The 23,090-nt window shown below is 45.5% G+C and overlaps 2 protein-coding genes and 1 long non-coding RNA gene across 5 annotated transcripts in view; 1 reads left to right on the top strand and 2 right to left on the bottom strand.

Annotated features, from left to right (window-relative positions):
• The window catches only part of CARD11 (caspase recruitment domain family member 11), a 335,243-nt gene that overhangs the window by 56,554 nt on the left and 255,599 nt on the right, over nt 1-23,090 (bottom strand). The window lies entirely within an intron of this gene.
• Nucleotides 48-6,950, top strand: LOC310693146. 2 transcript variants are annotated; one of them, XR_014519010.1, is made up of 3 exons: nt 48-110; nt 378-1,365; nt 3,247-6,950. It is a non-coding gene; the product is annotated as an uncharacterized lncRNA (long non-coding RNA). The 2 variants fall into 2 exon arrangements; XR_014519011.1 differs by lacking the exon at nt 48-110 and having other exon boundaries at nt 212-1,365.
• Nucleotides 10,784-23,090, bottom strand: part of IQCE (IQ motif containing E) — a 38,050-nt gene continuing 25,743 nt past the window's right edge. The window contains exons 16-21 of the mRNA XM_083474736.1: nt 20,829-20,993; nt 18,850-18,873; nt 18,203-18,325; nt 16,372-16,496; nt 13,588-13,709; nt 10,784-12,324 (exon numbers count right to left, since the gene is read on the bottom strand). Of these exons, the coding sequence (XP_083330862.1) occupies nt 12,161-12,324; nt 13,588-13,709; nt 16,372-16,496; nt 18,203-18,325; nt 18,850-18,873; nt 20,829-20,993 (723 nt within the window). The 3' untranslated portion in view covers nt 10,784-12,160. The remainder of the gene's footprint in view (nt 12,325-13,587; nt 13,710-16,371; nt 16,497-18,202; nt 18,326-18,849; nt 18,874-20,828; nt 20,994-23,090) is intronic.

The raw sequence follows: 23,090 nt of genomic DNA, 5'->3' as shown, positions 1-23,090 counted from the left end.
TGCTGCTGCTGCTGAGCCTAGGGAACGGAGGGGCATCATGGCCACACACAGACACACACACACACGGCATGGGCACAAAAAGGTCCCCCCTACACACACACACACACACGGTGAGAGGGGGATAGGCACTAAAAGATCTCTCTCTCTCTCTCTCCCCCTCCACACACACACACACACAGAGAGAGAGAGAGAGAGAGGCATACAGTATACACAAACGGTATCCCCTGCACACACAGACACACAAGCATGAGGGCTCTTATACACACACAAACAGGCATGGACACAAAAGGTCCCCCTACACACACACACACACACACACACACACACACACACGGTGAGAGGGGGATATGCACTAAAAGCTGTCTCTACACACACAGGCATATACACAAAAAGTATCCCCTACACACACAGATGCACAAGCATGAGGGGGATATACACTGAAGGCTCTTATACACACACAAACAGGCATGCACACAAAAGGTCCCCCTACACACACACACACACACAGTGAGAGGGGGATATGCACTAAAAGCTCACACTCCACACACAGGCATATACACAAAAGCCCCCCCCCCCTTATATACACAAACAGGCAAATAAACGAAAAAGGTCCTACCTACACACAGGCATGTACACAAAAAGGCCCCCTACACACACACACACAGAGAGTGAGAGGGGGATATGCACTAAAAGCTCTCTCTCCACACACAGAGGCATATACACAAAAGCCCCCTCCCCCTGCTTACATACACAAACAGGCATATAAACAAAAAAGGCCCTACCTACACACACACAAACACACAGGCATGAAAGGCCCCCTTACTCACAAGCTCTCCACACACACAGACACACACACCAACGGGCACAGGCGTCTAAAGGTCCCCCTTCACAGAGAGACATGTGCACACACAGGCATGCACACAAAAAGTTGCCTCTAAACACAAGACGTCATTGTCCGCATCCATTCGCCTCAAGAGACAATGGGATGCACCTCCAGGGGGAAGTGAATCTGTTGCGTTTGCAGCACCAAAGTGACCTCTCAGGGACACAAACCTGGGCAGTGGGGGGGGGGTCCTTAGCCTCCTGGAGGGCGTCTTTGGGCTCTGCACCCACCACGACAGCCTTTGATTCCCAGCCATCAAGTAAGCTTGATCTGGTCTCGCACCCTGTTCCCGATGTAGATGTTCACTCACCCCTTCTTCCCTGGCATTGGGCATTTGTGGTTTGCCGCAGGTGCCAAAAGTCTTCAGCCAGCCCCGTGCGTTGGACACCAAAACCCTACTTTTGAAGACACTGGAGGTATTCAGAAAAGCGTTTTTGAAGAATATTTTAAACCCTGACAGGTTCATATAAGCAGTTCTTCAGGTAACAATATTCCAATCTTTACAGGTAACCAAGATGAGGGTCTAAAACTTCCCAGCAATTCCCTCTCCCCCCTACTTATCATGGTCTAGTTTTCCAGGCTCTGTCCCAGCCCATAAAAGCCTACTTGGTCCCATCCCAAAGTCTCAAATTCTACCTTGCCCCCTCGCCTCACCTGGCAATATTTTGAAAGCCAATTTATTTATGGCTCCATAACCAGAGTTCTCTTGGTGACAAATTAAAATCTGAAACCATCAATCAATATAAGCAACAGCAGGGAAAACCATATAGAAAAAAACCAAACCACTTCAGAGCCAAGGTTAATGTAGGTTTGGCCACATTCATATAATGAGAACCACAAAACACCTCACAGAGCTGAAACCAAATCCTAAAACTTAAGTGAATTGTAGAAATTAAACTGCTCATACCAACAATTTTAAAGGGCCTAGATTTTAAGCTATTTGCCTGATGCTGGGCACTAAGATCTACAGAGGAGTTTTTCTCTGTCCTGCTACATCTGACATGTTGGGTGGGAACTTAAACAAGAGCCTTCTCAGTGGTTGAACCCAGACTTAGGAACTCCCTCCCAAGAGAAGCTCACTTGTTCCCTTTGATGGTCCTTCTGCCAGCAGGCAAAAACTGAAAGTTTGTAGTCACCACAAGATTTGGTTTACAGATCCTAAGATTCAGTGCTTCAGAAAACAGGTCACCTTGATCTAAGGTGCTTCATGGGCTGCCTGATTTGGCTCAGGGACTGTCTAAGTCTGCTCTGTTCCACCCCAGCCCTGCAATTCACTACAGTGAAATTTAAAAACAGCTATAACTTTTCTTTTCTTTTGATAGAAGTGGATGGAATTTGCAGGCATATTATTCTCTTCAGAGTGCATAAGGTTTGCCAAAGTACAGGCAAATAGGCTTAGGGTTGGGAGGGGGGAATAACACTTTTAATGTTTTCTTTAAGAGAGAGAGAAATGAACACCTATAACTTTTTATTTTGGGGCAGAATTGGACAACATTTTCAGGCATGGCTGTCCCTTTTGGGAGCATGAAACCAGCAGAATTTCAGGTTAGCTGCAATGGTTTTCCTGCAAGGGCAGCCATTATTGTTTCAGCACAGGTAAAAAAAATATCACTTAATCTCTCCTAGTGATTAGGCTAAACCAGCTAGGACCCTATCATGCTGAGGTGATAAGTCTGAATCTCACCTAAAACCCATGTCCTTTGACCTGGAGTTTTTCTCCTATCAGTGTGGGACCCAATTCTGAATTACCATTTTCTACAAAGACTTAGGCACGCTCCCAACTTTCTCTCTCTCTCTCTCTCTCTCTCTCTCTCTCTGTGTGTGTGTGTGTGGAGAGAGAGAGAGAGAGAGAGAGAGAGTGTGTCCTGGCACAGAAAACGAACTCTGGGCTTTGGAACCAGCCCATAGGCACCCTGGCTGAAATTAAGCCCTGGTCACATGCTTATAATGGACTCATGGAACACATATGCAACATAAAATTGGCTCTAGGCCAGCCCATTGCTGGAAAAATCCAGAGCCATTCCCAGCTGTGTGAAATTAACCTTTGTTTCAGAATGTAAGGGAAATATATCCTCTTAGGACTAGAAATAAGTTAGCTCTGATTAGCTTCAAGATGGCATAAAGAAACAGAACATGATAACAAGTAGTCATTGTTTTAAAAAATCCCAAATTTACTGCTGGGCCTCTTGCAAAGATTAGTGTGGGCAAGGGAGGTGGGGAGATTCTTTGTGGAAATGTTTTGCATTAGGGAAGAATGTGCCAGATGAAAATTAAATCTGGCTGTATAACATGAGAATTCTTTAAACTTTTCCAAAGTGTGGATCCCATCTCACAGTTCACATGCTTTTCTGCTTGACTTACAGACCACATCTCTTTGTCTTCAGCTGCTTAATAACCCTGTATTCATGTGTTGTGGTGGTGACATACTACAGTTAGGACACTGTTGCCTGGGGGGGGGGGGAATAGTAACAAAGCCCATACAATGAGATTAGTCAATTTTACATGGACCACGTTCAACTGTTCTACATACTAAAATTGGAAAACTTCTAATCTAATTAAACCAGCTTCAGCAAGAGAACCAGCCAAGCCACAGCAGTCTCTGTCTACCATTGTGGAATTTAAAAACTTTTGAACCATCTTTTAAACTATCAAAAGTTGGTACCTTTGCACAGCTCTTTATTTCTTAACAGTCCCTTGCAGGCAATTAAATGTCAGAAAGTACTACTAAAGGTATATGGGGATATTAGTCCAACAACATCTGGAAGGCCGCAGTTGCCTCCCACCCCAGCTTTAGAAGGAGAGATCACTGTACATTTCTGGGGGGGGGGAGTATTTGGGTTTACTTGCAAATATACAAGTAGCGCACAGGTGGAAGTATGCAGCATAACACTCTTAACAAAGAGCAATTCCAGTGTCCCCACAGCAAATTTCTACAGACAGGTCCAGATGCTTAGATAAAGATCTGCACTTCCTGGTAAAGGACTTAATTCAGACTCACCTGCCACTGATCAGAAAGTTGTTTTAACTCTGATTGTTACCCTGCTGTGAAGAATCAATGAAATGCCTAGGTATAATTTAAGAATGATTACCCATAATACACAAGAACAGACAGGGCCATGAAAAAGCGGCATTATATTACTCCCAGTGGCAAAACATTTATTAAAATCTTTACCAGTCTGCACTTTAAAGGCAGCTTGCAAAAGATTAAAACAATCTCAAAACTGGGAACACAACCTACAAAGTCTATCAACACAGAGAGTGACAGAACACTGTGACATTACATTACATCAGATGTCAACCCAGCTGCAGATTCAAGAGCCCACCCCAAAGACCTTCTGAGGAGCCCAAAGATCCCAGGCTCAATCCTTGGGATCTCAAGGAAGCGCTGGGAGAGGGTCTCTGCTTAAAACGCTGGCAAGTTGGTGATCATCCATGTAAAACAGTAATTAGATGGTGCACCAAGACTTCTCCATCATCACCTTCCAATGACCATCTTCCTGCTCAACTGCTTTATTAGTTGGGGTGGGGATAGGAGAGGTCCTCTCATAATGCTTTGCATACCCAGAACCCAAACATTCCCCACCCTAAGTCAAGAGGTAATGATGGCTTGGAAGCAACAGGTCAAGGAAGAGTTTGGGAACACTGAGGCCAGCCATTCAACAGCATCCCCACTTTCTGGTGGGCATTTTGTCAGACTGCATCATCACTACACCATGTGGCAAGAAGCGGGCAGCCAGATATGGCGGGGGAAGGGATTCTAATCTCTCGGATCAACTTGATCCTATTTGGGAAATTTTGCTTACATGAAAGCAGATGGTGAGCAATCCCTTACCAATTATGGCTCAGGGATGCGTTCCATTCTCTATAATTGTAAAGGCACTTCCCACGTTGCCACCCTTCTCCATCCACACCTCCTGTCGGTTTTGTCTGAAAACCAAAATGGGTAGCAACAGTTACAGAAGGGGGGGGGGGTGTCCTTGAGGCAGCCTCTCTGTCAGCATGTTAAAAAGCAAGCCTAATTTGGAGGGGGGGGTAGGTGCACATAGGAATGAACACTCTCAAGTGTGTCCAATTAGAAGCTGCAACGGGAAAGAGAAAGGAATACAAAACTCATTGGCATCATTTTAAATGTTTGTCTCATTCTCATAAGAAAAGCCCTGCTGGATGAGACCTGCAGGTGGTGAAGGCGATGTCTGCTCCCAGGTCACCTAGGTACTAAGGCATAGCCTCCCTTACTATGGCAAGGCACATTGTATTTCTATTTAATTCATTTACCTCTACGGCTATAAATTAACATATGCATTTTTGTAATGCAAATCTGTCTCATTTTTTTGGGGGGGGGAGGTTGATGCATTTCCTCTTTTTTGGCAGTATGCAAGCAGTTACCCTGCACACACCAACTTACTCCTCCGCTAGCAATGGATAAGGTAACAACATTTGCAAGATGGCTCCATTTGCCCACCACAAACATGCATGTGGTTGCAGAGGAATGTCTGTGTCTCTCCCTTAGAAGTATAATGACCTTGTTGCCTTCCTTGATGTCAAGATTTTTAAATGGACTTCTACCTTTGAGGGAAAGCCCTGTCGCAGCAGTGGTTGTAAAAACTCGTGCAAGATGATGCCATATGGTGATATGATTGCTGATGAGTTCTTTCTGCATGATGTGCCAAAGGCATATTTATTCCCTGTGCGCCCCCCACCCTCACACGGACCAGCATTTGAGGAGTGGGTTTATCTGTGTTGTGATTTCTCCATGAGAGCTATAAAGATTGCAATTCCACTGCAAACAGCCCACATTTGGGAATGATACATCGTTATTTCCTATGGGTTTGTCCCTATGGTTTTGTACAAGGCCTGAAAAACAAAAACGCACACTCTCTTTTGTGTTTATTGAACGTGATTCTTGTTACTGGAGGCAGGGAGCAGTGATTCCATAGCAGCAACCTCACACAATGGAAACCTTCAGCCACCTGGATGCGGATGTCTGTTTTTAATTAAGACCCCTGAAATATAGTTCATGCTACATCAAACTATCTAGCAGTTGCACGATGTGGAACTGAGATCTCAGCAAGCAAAAAATGGTGAGGTTGATTATTTATTTATTTGCATGCTGTTCCCCCGTTTGTGGCAAATGCCAGAAAGTCAGGCTATGACCTTAGCTGCGCCAGGGGATTAGTCAAGAGGAAGTCAGAGAGAGGTCAATGCACCAGATGTCTCCTCAGCACTGCTTTTGGCACCCTGCTCTACTCTTACAACAAACGCAAAGGTTGAAAAATTTCAGCTGTACAAACCAGTCCTTGGCTATTTACACTACCAATTTTTTTTGGGGGGGGTCACATTACTCCCTACTGAATGAAGCATCCTATGACTGTATGGGAGATTTCACAGGGCCATCCAACTTCCCGCAAGAGCTCATGCAAGTATCCGTAGCCTCCGGGGTGGGGGCGCCCCAACCAAGGCAGAAAGCTTAAAAGCTTTTTCTGTGCTGGGTGCTGCTTTGGTTACATGATGCAAAAAAGGTTTATAAGCTCTCCGCTTTGCCTTGGGGAGCAAAGCCTGCTTGGCAGACGGCCTCTGGGAGTGCTGGGCCTGCTCTCTCTCACCCCCCACCTGCGGGGCAGTTCCAAGATTTGGGGTACATGCCGCTTGGAACCATACCTTCGTGTAAGACGTGATTGTACTGTGCATATATTCCACTCTGGCCCTGCCTGATGTCTTGGGTGTCTGTATCTTTGCCCTATGAGAAAGGGAGGCAGGCAGCCTAGTGGTGTAGATTATGTGGATCTAGCTACTGATCTGAAAGTTCCTTGAAAGTCACAAAATCATAGAATTGTAGAGCTGGAAGTCAGTGGTCACGGGTTCAAACCCTGGCATCTACAGATAAGACAGGAAGAGACTCCTGCCTGAAACCCTGAAGATGATGCCATTCTGTGTAGATAAGACTGAGCTAGATGGGCCAATGTTCTGACTTGGAATACGCCATCTTCCCATTCTCCAAGCGTGTGGCACCATTTGCTGCTCTGCCTCAGTAAGCACAATGTTCTGAGTTGGCCTTCACCCTCCCCCCCCCAAAAAAACCCCCCACCATCACTACCAGGAATAAAATCCACTTTCTGTCCCAGCAGCAAGCCAGTTTACCGGCTGGCCATTCTACCTACACCTTTATAATGTCAACTCCCTCATAAACCCGAAAAGATTAACAAGCACCAATCTGAAAGCGACTCAGCTGTCCTGCGGAAATGCAAACCTCTCCCCCTCACCTCTCGCTCACACATGCTTTGTTCATGGCTCTCTCTTACGGCTTGCTATTGTGGGAAGGAAGATCTGGTTCCATCAAATTACTCACACTAGTAGCTCCCCAGGGACTGGAGTCTGGGAAACATTTTGCTCCTGTCTTGGCCTTTGTACACACTCCGAGATTTGTATGAAAGCCTGGGGTTTTGCCATGGACTGCGGAGGTGCCTCTGAGCCGCAATTACAGGCTTCCAGCCTCCTCTCCCTGCACATCAGATGTATTCAACCTCTAGATGCAAGTATCCCCCCCCCCGCTTACGTCATTGACAGTGCTTAGCCGTATATACAGAGCTGTTCAGGAATCATATCCAGCCTGCACACCAGAGCTACCTTCTGCGCCCCTGACAATGTGACTGGAGCAGCGGATGGAATTAATTTACCTGATGGTGTAAACCTCTCTCCCGATTGCCTGGGCTCTGGACAGCTCCCAGCAGCTGCCTCTGGAAGCCCTACAAACAGCGTTTCCACTGATGGGATTAAGCAAAAATCATCTGCTCTGTACCGTAGCCATCCTTTTTGGCTGCAAGTCCTGGCATGAATGATAGCAAGTATCAGATAGAGAACAGATTTCTGTCCCCGACTTAACAAGCATTCAGCATAAGCGAGGGAGCCAATTTCTCTCTTTTATGTAGAGGGGCGTTTTGGGGGGTGGGGGCAGAGACGCACTGGAAGAAGAACAAGCAATATCTTCCAAAGGACAGAGCTCTGGACTTCATGGACGCATTAACGGTAACCACTTGCCACTAAAGAAAGGCTACCTTTCCCCCTCCCGGCCTGCGATGCATTAAAGTTGTCATAATGACAGCCCAGAAAGTTTTCCTCTTTTGTCTTTGAAAAACAATGGAAATCTCACAAAGGTTGAGGAGCCCCAGCCAAGATGCAACGTTCCCATCTTGATTGCTCATAAGCAGGCCGGTAAATGCAGCAAAACCCCAAAGGGGAAAGACTGCAGCCAGAGGGCAATGTTCCAGGAATGTCAGTCATAATGGTGGTTTGGAATCTCCTCCTTAAGATGCTGCAGGCCAGTGAATGCCAGTTGCCGAGAAGCAACCCTCAAGAGGGGCTATTGCATTCCAATCCTGTTAGTTGGGCTTCCCAAATGTATTGGACTGGCCATTGGGGGGAGCAGAGTGCTGGCCTAAGGGGCCTTCAGCCTGACCCCGTAGGGCTCTTTTTATGGAGGAGACGGCACTTAGTTTCATGATAGTGCAAGTGGCAGCATAGGCCCAAGTTTTGGCACAGACTATCAGAAGCACCCCACAAAGGTAAAGGGACCCCTGACCGTTAGGTCCAGTCGTGGACGACTCAGGGGTTGCAGCGCTCATCTCACTTTACTGGCCAAGGGAGCCAGCATTTGTCCACAGACAGCTTCTGGGTCATTTGGGCAACATGACTAAGCTGCTTCTGGCGAAACCAGAGCAGCGCACGGAAACGCCGTTTAACTTCCTGCCACAGCAGTACCTATTTATCTACTTGCACTTTGACGTGCTTTCGAACTGGTAGGCTGGTAGGAGCAGGGACCGAGCAACAGGAGCTCACCCCGTCACGGGGATTCGAACCGCCGACCTTCTGACTGGCAAGCCCTAGGCTCTGTAGTTTAGACCACAGTGCCACCCGCGTCCCTACAGCCCATAAAAGAAGGAAGCATTTCCTCCAAGCCGGTCCTGAAGGGCTGGGGACAGGTTTATGCACAGCAGGCTCCATCCTGCTTTCACTGTGTGAGCAAGCAGGCATATTTGCTTCCAATTTGAAGAACAAAAAAAATATTAGGGAGATTCTGTGCATTAACTCACTCTCACACACAGAAACTCCACTGAATGTATTGTACAAATGGTTACTGGTTTTGCTCAAAACAAATCGAACTCTGACTGCAACCCTAAATACATACACTAGGAGCAAGCCCAACCTGACTCAATGGGGCCTGCTTCACATGCATAGGATTGTGCTGTCAGTTTACTGGGCTTCACCTTCCCAAGATCCACTTGAGTGTTTGCAGATATCCATTGTGCCAATATAATAGTTACATCCCTGGAAAAGACCCTGATGGTGGGAAAGTTTGAGGGCACAAGTAGAAGGGGACAACAGAGGACGAGATGGTTGGACAGTGTTCTCGAAGCTACCAACATGAATTTGACGAAACTGTGGGAGGCAGTGGAAGACAGGAATGCCTGGTGTGCTCTGGTCCATGGGGTCATGAAGAGGTGGACACAACTAAATGACTCAACAACAACAATAGTTACATATCCTATGGCATCATTTCCCCCCATCTGGCAAGAATTTAACCACTCAGCTAATGGCTTACCAGCCAGATCCACACACTACAGTGCATGACACAAACCATGTAAAACACTGCAATATTTTGATATACGTTTTGATGTGTAAACATTGCTGGCAGGGGGTAGGTAGCTTTCTCTGATCCCTACAATAAGACAGATTTTTGTTGTCACGCAAGTGGATCATATATGCTGCCACCCCACACACCGAATCCCCCAAAGAAACCATGTTGATTTGTTCCAAGGAATGATGTACAGCAGAGGAGGCAGCCCTTGGCTTGTGCGGCAAATCTGTGCTCCACTATCCCTACTGAACTTCAGAAATGGGTGCCATGTTTTTTCCTCTGTTTCACCTGTATGGACAGTAAGTCCCAAAAGTGTTTGCTATGGTGTTGTGTTGCTGTTTCATGCTCATTCTGGAACAGTAAAGGGCCATTTCAAAATATATGAGGAAATCTGTCAGGAAGCATCCATTCACCCCCTATTTACACATTCAGCAAAATCACGTGGCAGAGAACTTCTTGGGCTGTGCCACTTTAAAATGCAAACAAAGGGTTATGTGTGCTTTTTTGAATGATACCTCAAAACAAACAAAAACCCAAGATTTCCCATATGTTGGAAAACTTGAACATCAGAGAGTTATGCCAGAGGTGTGCGGCATTTCTGCTTGCAAGTGTGTGTGCAGGAGCAACCCCACATTTGCAGGATGAAATTGTACAATCCAGGAAGAGTTCTATGAAGAGATTTTTGTAGAACATGTAAGTTTTGCGGCAAGATTTGGAAAATAGCTCCCCACAGCTTCTCTCCCCGACATACCCCTGCAAGACGTAACAGGGAGCCTCTGAGTGCTACAGGTAAGGAGAGCAAGGTATTTCATGGTACTTTGCAATAAAAAAATGTCTCTTAAGGGCACAGGCAGCAAAGCTAACACCACTACGCTGATGGTGACATTCATCCTTTCCTCTGGTAGGAAATGGAAAGGCATTTCCAAGATCTTGCAGCAATTCATGCTTGCCTGCCACTTAGGAAGTGGTCTTACTAATGCAAACTTGTCACTTAAAATAGGGATGAGCACCAGAGTATCTGGGACTTGCCTTTTGGGCGGCACAGGACAGAGTTAGGTTTGGAGCAGGGGCTTCTTCCTCCTCCATTGCAAATGTGGGGGGTCTGATAAGTGGCACATGTACAATCAGCAGGATGATCAATGGGCAAGAGCAGCCCTTCCATCTTACACTCCAGAAGGCGAGCAAAGAAGATGAGTGATTGCCATGGCTCCTGAATAAATCTGAATAATTCATCAAGTCACAAATAATGACAAGACAGGAGACAAGCATCCTCCTCCAAGCAGGAACTGTAATTTAGATTCCCAACTTTATCTGCAGTAGCAGCAGCAGTGTTCAGATGGACTATAGCTCAGGGGCAGAGCTGGGCAGGCAGAATGTCCCGGGTTCAATCTCAGGCCTCTCCAGTTGAAAAGGAATAAGGAGCAGGCAATGGCAAAGACTTTCTCTGCATCAGGATCTTGGAGAGCTGCTGCCAGTCAGGGTACCCTCTCCTGGGCTTTAGAGACCAATCATCTGACTGAAGAACCTAGAAGTTCTTTCATACAAAGGTGATCACACAAAGCTACCGACTGAAATGCAAGCGCAAAGCAATTCTTGGTTTGGGGCAAAATGAACACTTCTGAGAAAGAGAGAGAGAGAGATTATCTATGTTAGTTAAGTATGGTTGTTAATCTACCACAGGTTTGGAGATAAAGGCTCATCTCCAGTGAAGGAGCTGGGAGTCTTGCGAGAGAGCCAGAAGATAATGAAGTCTGGAGCCTGTTGATTTTATATTACAGTGGTACCCCAGGTTACATATGCTTCAGGTTACAGACTCCGCTAACTCAGAAATAGTGCTTCAGGTTAAGAACTTCGCTTCAGGATGAGAACAGAAATCTGGCTCTGGCGGCGCGGCAGCAGCGGGAGGCCCCATTAGCTAAAGTGGTGCTTCAGGTTAAGAACCGTTTCAGGTTAAGTACGGACCTCCGGAATGTATTAAGTACTTAACCTGAGATACCACTGTACTTAGCAAAAAACTTAAAGCCAGACTTGACTCCTAGCCCCTTCATCTTCTACAATTTCAGTGAGTTGTATCTCCCCTTCCTGAACATATCCTTTTGTTCTGGAGTCTTTGAACAAGTCGGCTCCAACTGATTTTGGTTCAAGAACCAGGCAAAGCTCAGAAATTCACAGGGTTCCTGTGTTTCGTGCCAAAGCACTGGTCCCACAGAACTGTTTGTTTAAGGGCATCACTACCTATTACAAGGAAGGCGCCCTCACCTTTTAAGGACCTTGTACTGGGGCGTCCAATTGCAAGGTGAATTGGTATGGTCAAAAGTTGGGTACAAAACATGAACTGTGGGAAGCAACAATAAAAGATAACTTAGAAACAACAGCCGCAGATGGCTTGGGGTACCAAAACAAGTTTGAATTCCTACCATGCAGTCCAGCAGGGGCAGAATTTGCCAGTACCTGTGAATTATAGGGAAATGGATCTGCAAAAGATGCTCTCCCCTGCCCCTTAGGAACCACCTCGCAAATGTGGTCTTAACCATCTTTAGCTCTTTCTCTCTCTTTCTTTCTCCTTTGTGAAAAACTAAGCCGAGTAGCACAGCCTGGACAACTTCACCTCACCAAGCAAGACTAAAATGTCCTTCATTGTCACGCTAGGAGTGCAGCAGAGAATGTGACAAATGGCTGGTGAAATCATGAGATGACGCTTTCTTCACTGGTGATGGAGACACTGTGATGATGTCATCCGAGTCATCCGACTGAACTTCATCTGCAGGTGGCGAGGGAGAGGGCTGCAGCTGATCACGGGAGGATGTGGCTGAAAGAACAACGAACGAAACAGAAGAGTGGATAAAAATGGCCAAAGTCTTTCTGTTAAGAATAATAAGGTTTCAGAATGGGTTATGAATAATTTTGATTGCCCTTTTCTGTTTCCACGCTGACACAACCTCTCATGCACAAAAGTAAGGCAGGCATTAAACCAATCATCAGGATTTACATGTAAATGAGAGTGCATGCTCCACCTTCTCTCCTATGGCACTGCACTACTTCCTCATTTTGAAATATATTGCTTTCCACTGCATCAAAATACAGTAACCTATGACTTGATCAAAGCATGACGCAATGCATTAAGCCCTACAACACAGAAAGGGAGGAGGGAGAGAGCATGCAAGCCCAGGAAGTCTCCTGCATGACCCTCCAAGCCATGGTTTGGAAGATTGCCCCCCAATGCCCCCACAGGTTCTTCTGGGACAAGATAAAAGCAGACTCTAAGCAGAAACAGGAGGAAACCACCAATGAATACTAATTAGAAAAGTCATCCATTTGGACATTAGCAATTCAACTCCAATTCAAGTAATAAATAGCAGTAGCACAATAGACAATCTATTTCCCCCCGGTGTGATGGCCCCCTTTATATGTTTGAATTACATCTTGGGCTGCTGTTTTCTTCTGGAACAGTTAAGCAATTAAATAATGATAGTTATTAACCTTCACAACAACCCTGTGAAGTAAACAGTAATTGATACCTAACTCAGAGGCCTGTGCAAAAAACAAAAATCAATGTGATGGAGTGGCTGTCGACAAATAAAAGTTATAACAACTGAAAATCGATGAAGCCGTCACTCTGCTGCAAGATTGAATACTGAGCCCCTGTTTAGCCTCAGGTTTGTTTTGAACTCCGTTGAGACTGAAGACTTGGATGATGCCTTCCTAGAACAGATTGCCAAACATTCAAAAAGGAGAGATCTAGTAGTCATGGGAGGCTTCAACCACCCTAATATCTGCTGGAACTTAAATTCTGCCAAGAATGTAAGGTCCAACAAATTCCTCCATTCCCTCACTGACAATTTCATTTCCCAGAAGGTGGAAGTAGCAACAAGGGGGTCATCTATCCTGGACCCAGACCTCACCAACAGGGAGGAACTGATTGACAAAGTGGAAGTACTGGGAACCTTGCTGAGCCTACTACACACAGCAGTCCCTTTTTGGACAAGATTAATTAGAACCAAAGTTCAAGGGAGACCACCGCAAAAACGTACGATTGACTATAAGCCCAGACTGGGGAAGTAAATGAGATTACCATGAACAGCTGAGGTGAACGCTAGAGGCGAATATTTGAATGGAGACCAGACTGGCTTCTTCTCTCCACTGTCAGGAGCTGCACGGCTTGCTCTCTCATCTCCAGGACCAGGGATCAGAGGCCTGCAAAATATGTGGAGAATTGGCAAGAGTTGTAAAAATAGCTCCCAGCAGAAACTGGGCCCAGAGTCAGAGAGATCCAGCCATAAAGGAGGAGACCTATGATAATAACTAGCACAGGCCTGGGGCTTTAACTCAGATGCAGAGGATCACTGGTAGGCAGGCAGGCAGGAAGCCATTCTGTTACATTCATCATTTTGTTTAATCTCCATGTGGAAAACATCTAACGTGACTTACACTATGTTGGGCGGTACATTGTGGAACGGGCATAGAGAAACAGAGCAGGCCTGAAGAACCCAGGTCTCTGCGTTCCTGCTATTTGAGAAAGACACTCCTCAAAGACAGAAGACAATTTTGTAACACCTTGAGTGGGGAGGTTTTTCTGGCATAGTCTGTTAAATGGCACCTAAATGTAACACACACCTTGGGAACTCAGGATGGGACACCTGCTTAAGACTCAAGCATTATACTGATACATTTATTTATTTATTGCCTGGGTTTTAGATTGCCTTTCAAGATAAAAATCACCTTTACACAAAAGTAAAAGGCACAAACAATCAGTGCTTTTTTTTTCTAAAAAAAATGTTTAGGGGTACTCTCATTTTGACTCAAGAAAATCACCATTTTATAGTTCAAATCAGGAAAAATAAATACAGTAAGTGGGCAAAAGTACAAAGATTCACAAAATGTTTAGGGGTATGCGTCCCCCCAGAAGAAAAGCACTGAATATAATACACAAGCAATCCTCCCGAGGTAGTTTATGGTAGTCGGAAAAACAACGTAATATGCTTAAGATAACAAAAGCAACAGCATTAAAAAGTTAAGGCAGCGGCAGCAAATAATTAAATTAGATAAGAATACTAGCAGTAGAGAAAACAACTTTAAATAGCGGCAGCAGGTACAGCACCACATACCACCCGAAAGCCGAGTGGAGTAAAAAAGATCTCCAGGGCCTTTCTTTAATACCACTGAGGAGGGTGAGGCAAAGGCAGGAGCTCTGACCTCACCCTGCCAAGCACTAGTGATGGAATGGGATGCAGGATGGGTTGTCATGGTCTTAGAGCAAAGAGGCTGTGCTGACACATCCTGCTGTGCTGCAGAAGAGCTGCATGGATCACATCAAATTTCCTGCCACTTCACTCTTTTACACAGCACAAAAAAGTGTCAGCCATAGTGGTCATATCAACCGCAGAAAAAAATTATATGCAATGTTGTTTGCAGATGACACGGCCTTGACACATTATACGCCGAGGAGGCTCTACAGAGACTCAGCAACCGTTTTGCCCAAGCCTTTGGGGAGTTTGGCCTCACCATCAGCCTGATGAAGATCAACATCCTGGGTCAGGACGTCACCAGCTCTCCACGCATCCGCATTGGTGGCCACACACTTGGAAGTGGAAGACAAATTGGTCTACTTGGGTTCCACCGTAACCAGCAACCCGCCCATTGATGCTGAACTGCACAAGCCTACTGGCCAGGCAGCTACAGCGATGGCTCACCTCTCCAAAAGGGTACGGGAGAATGTGATGCTAACAAGACAGGTGGATGCCAGTGACAACATCAATATTTAAACACAACATCTACCGACATATATCTTTATATTAAAATAATAATATACAAAAGGTTAAAATGTATATTAAAATACAAAAGGTTAAAGGGACTAATTGTTGTTGGCATATGTCTGTCTTGGGAGATATTGGAAGAGCGAGCCTTTGAGGGGTGAAGTCAAACCACTGGAAGGTTGCAGTGCCTGCTGTGGCTGTAGAGACTGATGCAGGAGACATGCTTTGTTGCAGCTGGGGCAGATGAAAGCCTCTGGTTGTGTTGATGCAGGTGTACCATGGCATTACAGTAAAATCATCCAATCAAATGTTAACAATTCACCATATGACCCTTAAAAAATCACAGCTTTTGGGCAGCTACAGCAAATCCTGTAACTCTGCCATGAATTTCTCAGACTCAAACAAAGATAAGTGATTTTCGCTTGATCATCCCCATGAGGTATCTTACTTAACAAATTCAGAATATATACAGCACTTGAAATCTTCAAGGTATTGCTCAACCTTTCACACGCTTGCTGCTATTATTTCCTGTTAGCAGAGGCCAGCTTGCCTACTCTAAGGAGCACAACAAGATCATTGTGGGGCACATGTGGGATTGGGACCTAGGCCAGTTAGGGCTGATCTAGGCTGTCAGCAGGATCACATGGAATCATAAAAAAGATGGAAACAGCCTGGAATGCCTTGTGCAGGTAAACAAACCATTTCTGATCCAAAGTTGTTTGGAACCATTTCTGACCCAAAACTTAGTGGGGCAAATGAAGGACCGTCTGAATCTTTTAAATCACTTCAGAAAAAAAACACTAATGTGCTCTTGTTTTCCTTTTCAGCCAAGCTGCTTGATGTTCTGGAACAACGTTGCCTGGCATCTGGGCTAGACTGTGGAAGACTAAATGGAAATACAAAGGCAGAGGGTGAAGACAGCAGAAGAGTTGAACAGCATGGGAGAAGTCAACATTAGCCTCGTCGCCTGCAGCTCCATTTTGCTGGTGCAAATATTGTTATACTGTTTGGCCCAACCTGGGCTCCAGCTCACGATCTTCAAGCCATTGACAGCAAGATTTGTGAAACTCAAATCTCATTAGAACAAGCCACTCCTGGCTTACCTTTCCTCACGGGTGCGTGCCGTGTGAGCCCTGAAAACGGACTGCACAAGCCTCACAGCATCTTCTTCTGCTTTGTAATCAGCAGCTGTTTGTGAAGAGCTGGACCCTCGAGACGAAAGTGAATTCTAGGAGCACAAATAGGAACAAGGTGTTGGCATTCAATATGTCAATTGGCAAGTGAACAGATTCTGCTGTTTCTGACCTCAAAGCATTCCTTATCCGTCGACAGAAAGAAAAAAGAACTGGCCTGCTTTTCAGCTGTAGTAGTTTGGGAATGCCAGTAGATTTCTGGGGCTGCCAATGCAAAGTTGCTCCAGCCTTCTTACCGCTTGCTCAATGAGAAATTTGGCATCGTTGATATATAAATATGGGAGAACAAAGGAGCAAGGATGCAGGCTATCAAATATTCTGGCCTTTAGATGAGACACCTCTGGGTTGAGAAGCAGCAGCTTTCACTAGGCTGGCTGAATATGGAAGGGATTCAGCAATTTCCCAACACTGAACATTCACTTTTAAAAAAAAATGTTTGCGGGCAGAGAAATTAATATATTAGGTCCCCCAACCACATACTGTATTCTAGTTCTGTCCATGGTTATCGATCACTGCCAAAAATGCCAATCAACCAAAAGCAACAGCCAAATCAAGTTCATAAAAAGGACCTTATTTTCTTTTTTTAATTTTTATTTGTTCAAACTACTTGTAAAGAAAACATTATTTTCTTAATTTGGTCCTCCTCCTGCATAATGCAAGAGCAAAATTAGGAAATGCTGGCAGGAAGATTCAGACGTTATTCAAGCTTGTTTCACAACAAGATCTCAACAACAAATTTGGTTGGTCACTTGACAGTAAACATCAGAATGAGTTTAGCTTTAACTTTTTAGCAGCGGAAAAGCCACCTGTTGTATAATGCTGGAAAAATGCTTTTACCCATAGATTTTGGTTAAGGAAAGAATGGAAAAGTTAAACATGGGCATAAGGAGAACAGCCCTTAGAAGGATGGGATAAAACAGCGACTTCCAAGGAACAGAAATGCTGTCATCTTATGTCAAGCGAAGGGATACACAATGCTTATACAAAAGTCTAGAAACAGTTTATACTTAAAAGGAGTTTATTGGGCACTGATGGCTAGAAGCCCCTAATTCAAATGGTCTCTGACAGCTACTAATGGCTGGTAGTTTCTAAAGTCCCGGGCAACTACAGCAATTTGGGCGCAGCCTAATTCAGAGGCCATCTACCCTCTGAATACAGGCTGCTGCCGGGCAACTGAGGTGTTCGAGGGTGGGGGGGGGGAGAGAGGAAAAAAGGCTTTTATGTCCTGTTTGTGGGCTGCCTAGAAGCATCTGGTTGGCCATGGGCTGGACTAGATGGACCTTTGGACGGATCCAGACCTTTGGCTCTTCTCCTGTTAAAAGGCCAGTTTGCCCTCCTGGGGAAGGGGGGAAATGTCAACAATAAAATAGTAAACTGGCTTGATAGAGACATGGGATAAATTTGTTCCTATTTGTTTTAAACTAAATCCATGTGGTTTTGATTTTATTATTAAAAGGTATATAAAGACAAGAAGCAAACAAAGCCAACAGTCGAAGTTCCAGTATTACAGCAGGACTAGAGCTTGGGACAATGTTCTTGAAGCTACTAACATGAATTTGACCAAACTGCAGGAGGCAGCGGAAGACAGGAGTGCCTGGTGTGCTCTGGTCCAGGGGGTCACGAGGAGTCGGACACGACTAAATGACTAAACAACAACAAAAGAGCTTGGGATCCTGTTCCTTTGCCCTGCAGAGCACCTGCATATCAGGGGAAAACATGCTGCAGCTGCATCTCTACTTGCCCTGATAGTTGCCTTGTGTCCTGTTCGAGGCACGCTGGGAGAGTTTCGACCTTGTGCGTTAATTGATAATAGTTTCTGCCGAGCCAAGTGTCCCCTGAAAGCTGCCTGGAGCACAACAACCGCCTGAGAGAGAGTGCAGGGGGAGAGAATAAAATGAATGGATGTTAAGTCCCTTGAAAGATGGCAGCTACACATTCCATGCACAGCCCCAGGAAGAAATTGTGTTCTATAAAGGACTGTTTTCTTGGCTCTATAAAGGTATTCCTGCCAATCACAAGGCAAGCTGAACTACTGATCTCCAATTCAAAAGTTGGTCCTGGCCAATGAAAGATAAAAGAAGCCTACTTATGCACAAGTTAATTTGGAAATTCACATACAGTCAAATCTGCTGAATGAAACCACACCTCAGCAGCTAACATTTCATTGGCAAAGCTACAATTAATGTCTTGGGTCTCCAACTACCCATTAGACTTTGCCACTGATATGAACATCAGATTCATGTTTCCAGGTGGTACAAATTGCAGAAAAACTGCACAAGACCTGAATGTCTGAGAACAGAAGCAATTGAAACTATTAGTTGTAGGCCTGCAACCATTAGATTAACTTTTAAAAAATCAATTCAGCTAAGAAGAGTTTACATTACTCACCTCATCCAGTGCAGCCCTGTCAATCTGAAATGGATAAACATTGGACTGAAATGGAGCCTTTTAAATTCTTTTCAGCTAAACTTGTTCATTCTACTTCTGATTTGGTGTATGCCCCTGGTGCTCAGAAGCTCATCAAACCTTTTGTGTTTTATATCACTACAATTATTTATACCTTGGTTTTGCGAACAATGTGTTCCAAAGCAGCTTGTGAGGAAATGCACAAATGCAACAATAAAAGACATTAAATGTATATTGATCTTAGATCTTAGAAGGACACTGACAAACTGGAATGTGTCCAGAGGAGGGCAACCAAAATGGTCAAAGGCCTGGAAACGATGCCTTATGAGGAACGGCTAAGGGAGCTGGGCATGTTTAGCCTGGAGAAGAGGAGGTTAAGGGGTGATATGATAGCCATGTTCAAATATATAAAAGGATGTCACATAGAGGAGGGAGAAAGGTTGTTTTCTGCTGCTCCAGAGAAGTGGACACGGAGCAATGGATCCAAACTACAAGAAAGAAGATTCCACCTAAACATTAGGAAGAACTTCCTGACAGTAAGAGCTGTTTGACAGTGGAATTTGCTGCCAAGGAGTGTGGTGGAGTCTCCTTCTTTGGAGGTCTTTAAGCAGAGGCTTAACAACCATATGTCAGGAGTGCTCTGATGGTGTTTCCTGCTTGGCAGGGGGTTGGACTCGATGGCCCTTGTGGTCTCTTCCAACTCTATGATTCTATGATTCTAGATTAAGTCCAAGTTGTATTCCCACCCGGAGTAATTCATATTCCTTGGTATTATCTGAGCAGTTATGTATGACCATAGGACTTATGTGGAGTCAAGCCACTGGTCCACCTAGCCATGTCTGGCCAACTCTGACTGGCAGTGGCTCTCCATGGTCTCAGACAAGGGTATAATGTCTGCCTCTCCTCCAGGACACCTTTTAAATAATAATAATAATAATAATAATAATAATAATAATAATAATAAAAATAAAAAATTTTATTTATATCCCGCCCTCCCCAGCTGAAGCCGGGCTCAGGGTGGCTAACAACAATAAAATAATACAACATTCTAAAATCATTTCATTATAAAATTAATTCAAATCAAATTGATGGCAACCATTGGGCTAGAGTTCTGTGAAGATTGCCAAAGGAGGGAGTCACGCTGTGCCCTGGCCAAAGGCCTGGTGGAACAGCTCTGTCTTGCAGGCCCTGCGGAAAGATGTCAAGTCCCGCAGGGCCCTAGTCTCTTGTGACAGAGCGTTCCACCAGATCGGAGCTACAGCAGAAAAAGCCCTGGCTCTAGTTGAGGCCAGCCTAACCTCTCTGTGGCCTGGGACCTTCAACATGTTTTTGTTTGAAGACCGTAAATTTCTCTGTGGGACATACCAGAAGAGGCGGTCCTGTAGGTACGAGGGTCCTAGGCCGTATAGGGCTTTAAAGGTTAAAACCAGCACCTTAAACCTGATCCTGTACTCCACCGGGAGCCAGTGCAGCTGGTATAGCACCGGGTGAATGTGATCTTGCAGTGAGGACCCCGTAAGGAGTCTCGCTGCGGCATTTTGCACCCGCTGGAGTTTCTGGGTCAGTCTCAAGGGCAGCCCCACGTAGAGCGTGTAACAATAATCCAGTCTGGAGGTGACCGTCGCGTGGATCACAGTGGCTAGGTCAGGGCGAGAGATGGAGCGTGGGACCTTCTGCATGAAAAATGTGAGGCTCTGATAATGATTTAAAGCCCATTTGCTATATCCAGCATCCTTAACAACTGCCCTGTACAAGTACAGAAATCAGGAGTGGATGGCTTTTGTTTTTAAAGGGAAAAGGATAGATTTGAAAGCATGTTGGCATTTGAGTGGTGAGGAGGTGCAGAGTCTCACATGCCAAAGGGTGTCACTATCATCCCGGTTCCTCCCGTCCTGCGATTTCTGTACTCTTCTGCTCCAAAAATATACCTCCCCCTCCCTTTGCAGCTGAAAGAGCATCACCTTGGTGTGGTAGGCCTTCCATTGTCTCTGGATGACCCGAGCAGCTTGTTCCTTTCTGTGATGCTCAGGAGAGCAAGGAGGTGAGCACTCCAAATCTGAACCTCTGAACTTTAGCATGCATGCTGGATTCAACGGTCGCCAGCTGGGCTGACATTTCTGCAGGCCCTTAAAATAACATTGGAGAAAGTATGAATGGAGAAGCAGAAATCCAGAGGAAGGGTGATTGCTGCTGTCAAAGGGACAGCTTGGAAGAATGGAATGCTAGCACCAATGAGCAACTGCTTGTGCCAGCGCTGCAAAAAACAAAGTTTTTGTTGTAATACACACGCGTGTAATACACACACGTTTTTGTTGTAATACACACAACTGCTTGTGCCAGCGCTGCAAAAAACAAATGTTTTTGTTGTAATACACACACGCACACAAAACCTTAAAAAGGTAAAGGACCCCTGACAGTTAAGTCCAGTTGCGAACGACTCTGGGGTTGTGGCGCTCATCTTGCTTTACTGTCCACAGACAGTTTTTCCGGGTCATGTGGCCAGCATGACTAAGCCGCTTCTGGCAAAACCAGAGCAGCACACAGAAACACCGTTTACCTTCCCACCGGAGCGGTACCTATTTATCTACTTGCACTTTGATGTGCTTTCGAACTGCTAGGTTGGCAGGAGCAGGGACTGAGCAACAGGAGCTCACCCCGTCGCGGGGATTCGAACCGCCAACCTTCCAATCGGCAAGCCCAAGAGGCTCAGTGGTTTAGACCACAGTGCTAGCCGCGTCCACACAAAAACTTAAAAAGCCCCATAAACCTCTCAGATAAGTGAAGATAAAAGGTTGGCATGCTGACCAGTTCACTTGACTACTATTCAGGAAATGTTTGAATTATATAGAAAGAACTGTTTGTTCCTAGTTGAATGGTAGTTCTGAGTCACGCACTGAGGGAGACGCCTTCTTTGGAGCCTACTCTCTATTCTTCATGGTCCAGGAGTTGGGGGTCCACAAAAAATATGGAGCAGTGCCGAAGGAGGACTCTCCCTCAGCTGTGCTCTTCCGCAGTGACTAAGAATTAGTATGTATCTGTTTGGACACACATGGCTCTTTCTGTTCAGATGCAACACTAAGCCATAGTTGGATGGAGGGGTGGGAAATGGTTCCAGCTGTTGGGCCAGATCATTCCTCTCACACATCCTGCTGGTCAACTGACAGGTGGGCAGGATCCAGGTCAAGCCTTTACCTGGCAGGTGGGCATGGCTTGGCTGAAATAGCCTTACAGCCCCAATTAGGCCTATACGTAGAGGTTCGGCATCCCTGGTGTAAAGGTAAAGGTAAAGGGACCCCTGACTGTTAGGTCCAGTCGTGTCCGACTCTGGGGTTGCGGCGCTCATCTCGCTTTATTGGCTGAGGGAGCCGGTGTACAGCTTCCGGGTCATGTGGCCAGCATGACTAAGCCGCTTCTGGCGAACCAGAGCAGCACACGGAAACGCCGTTTACCTTCCCGCTGGAGCGTTACTTATTGATCTACTTGCACTTCGTGCTTTCAAACTGCTAGGTGGGCAGGAGCAGGGACTGAACAACAGGTGTAGTGTTCCCTGGTGTAGTGTTTCATAAATGAGCTTGCTTGAGTCTTGGGCTTGCATGCTCGCTCCTTCCACCCTCCTCCTCTGATGCAGGCACGAGAAGATATGAAAGCACCTGCTTCCTGGCTTAAACTTGTTGCAGCTTCTCATTATGTCTAAACCAGGAACAGCAGTTAGTTTGTAAGAATGAAGGGGGGAAGGGTAGAGACATAGGCAAGAAGCAAGAAATTGGAAGGATCAACAAACAAATGATGGAAAAGAAGTCATGCAAACATGGAGGAAGAATGTGGCAAAGAACTGAAGGAGCACAATATGGTAAACGCAGAAGAGACAGAAAGGATTGGGACAATGAGAGGGTTAGTGGGGGAGAAGAGGAAGGAGTAGATGAAGAGAAAGAGAGAATAACTGCCAATTCCAAGCACTGTGAGAGCCAAGGCAAAAAGATGGCGTTGCCTTTCAGTACAGAGGACTTTCCTGCTATTAACAAATCAGTGAAGGAACAAGTGAGGACAGAGATTTCCCAGCCAAGTTACCAGCAATTAAGTGTTCTGTCTCCACTCACATCCCTAAGCTACACATTTCCTCCAAGCCAGCCTTAGCTATTAGGAGGTCATACATCATTCTCCTTTAGCCACCTAGAGTAAGAATATAAAAGGCTCCCCCCGCCTTTCTTTCATACCCATAAACA

This window comes from Podarcis liolepis, assembly GCF_965112155.1.
Source record: "Podarcis liolepis genome assembly, chromosome: 14".
NCBI lineage: Eukaryota > Metazoa > Chordata > Lepidosauria > Squamata > Lacertidae > Podarcis > Podarcis liolepis.
The sequence above is the reverse complement of the archived record's forward strand: the minus strand, read 5'-3'. Positions and strand labels throughout refer to the sequence as shown.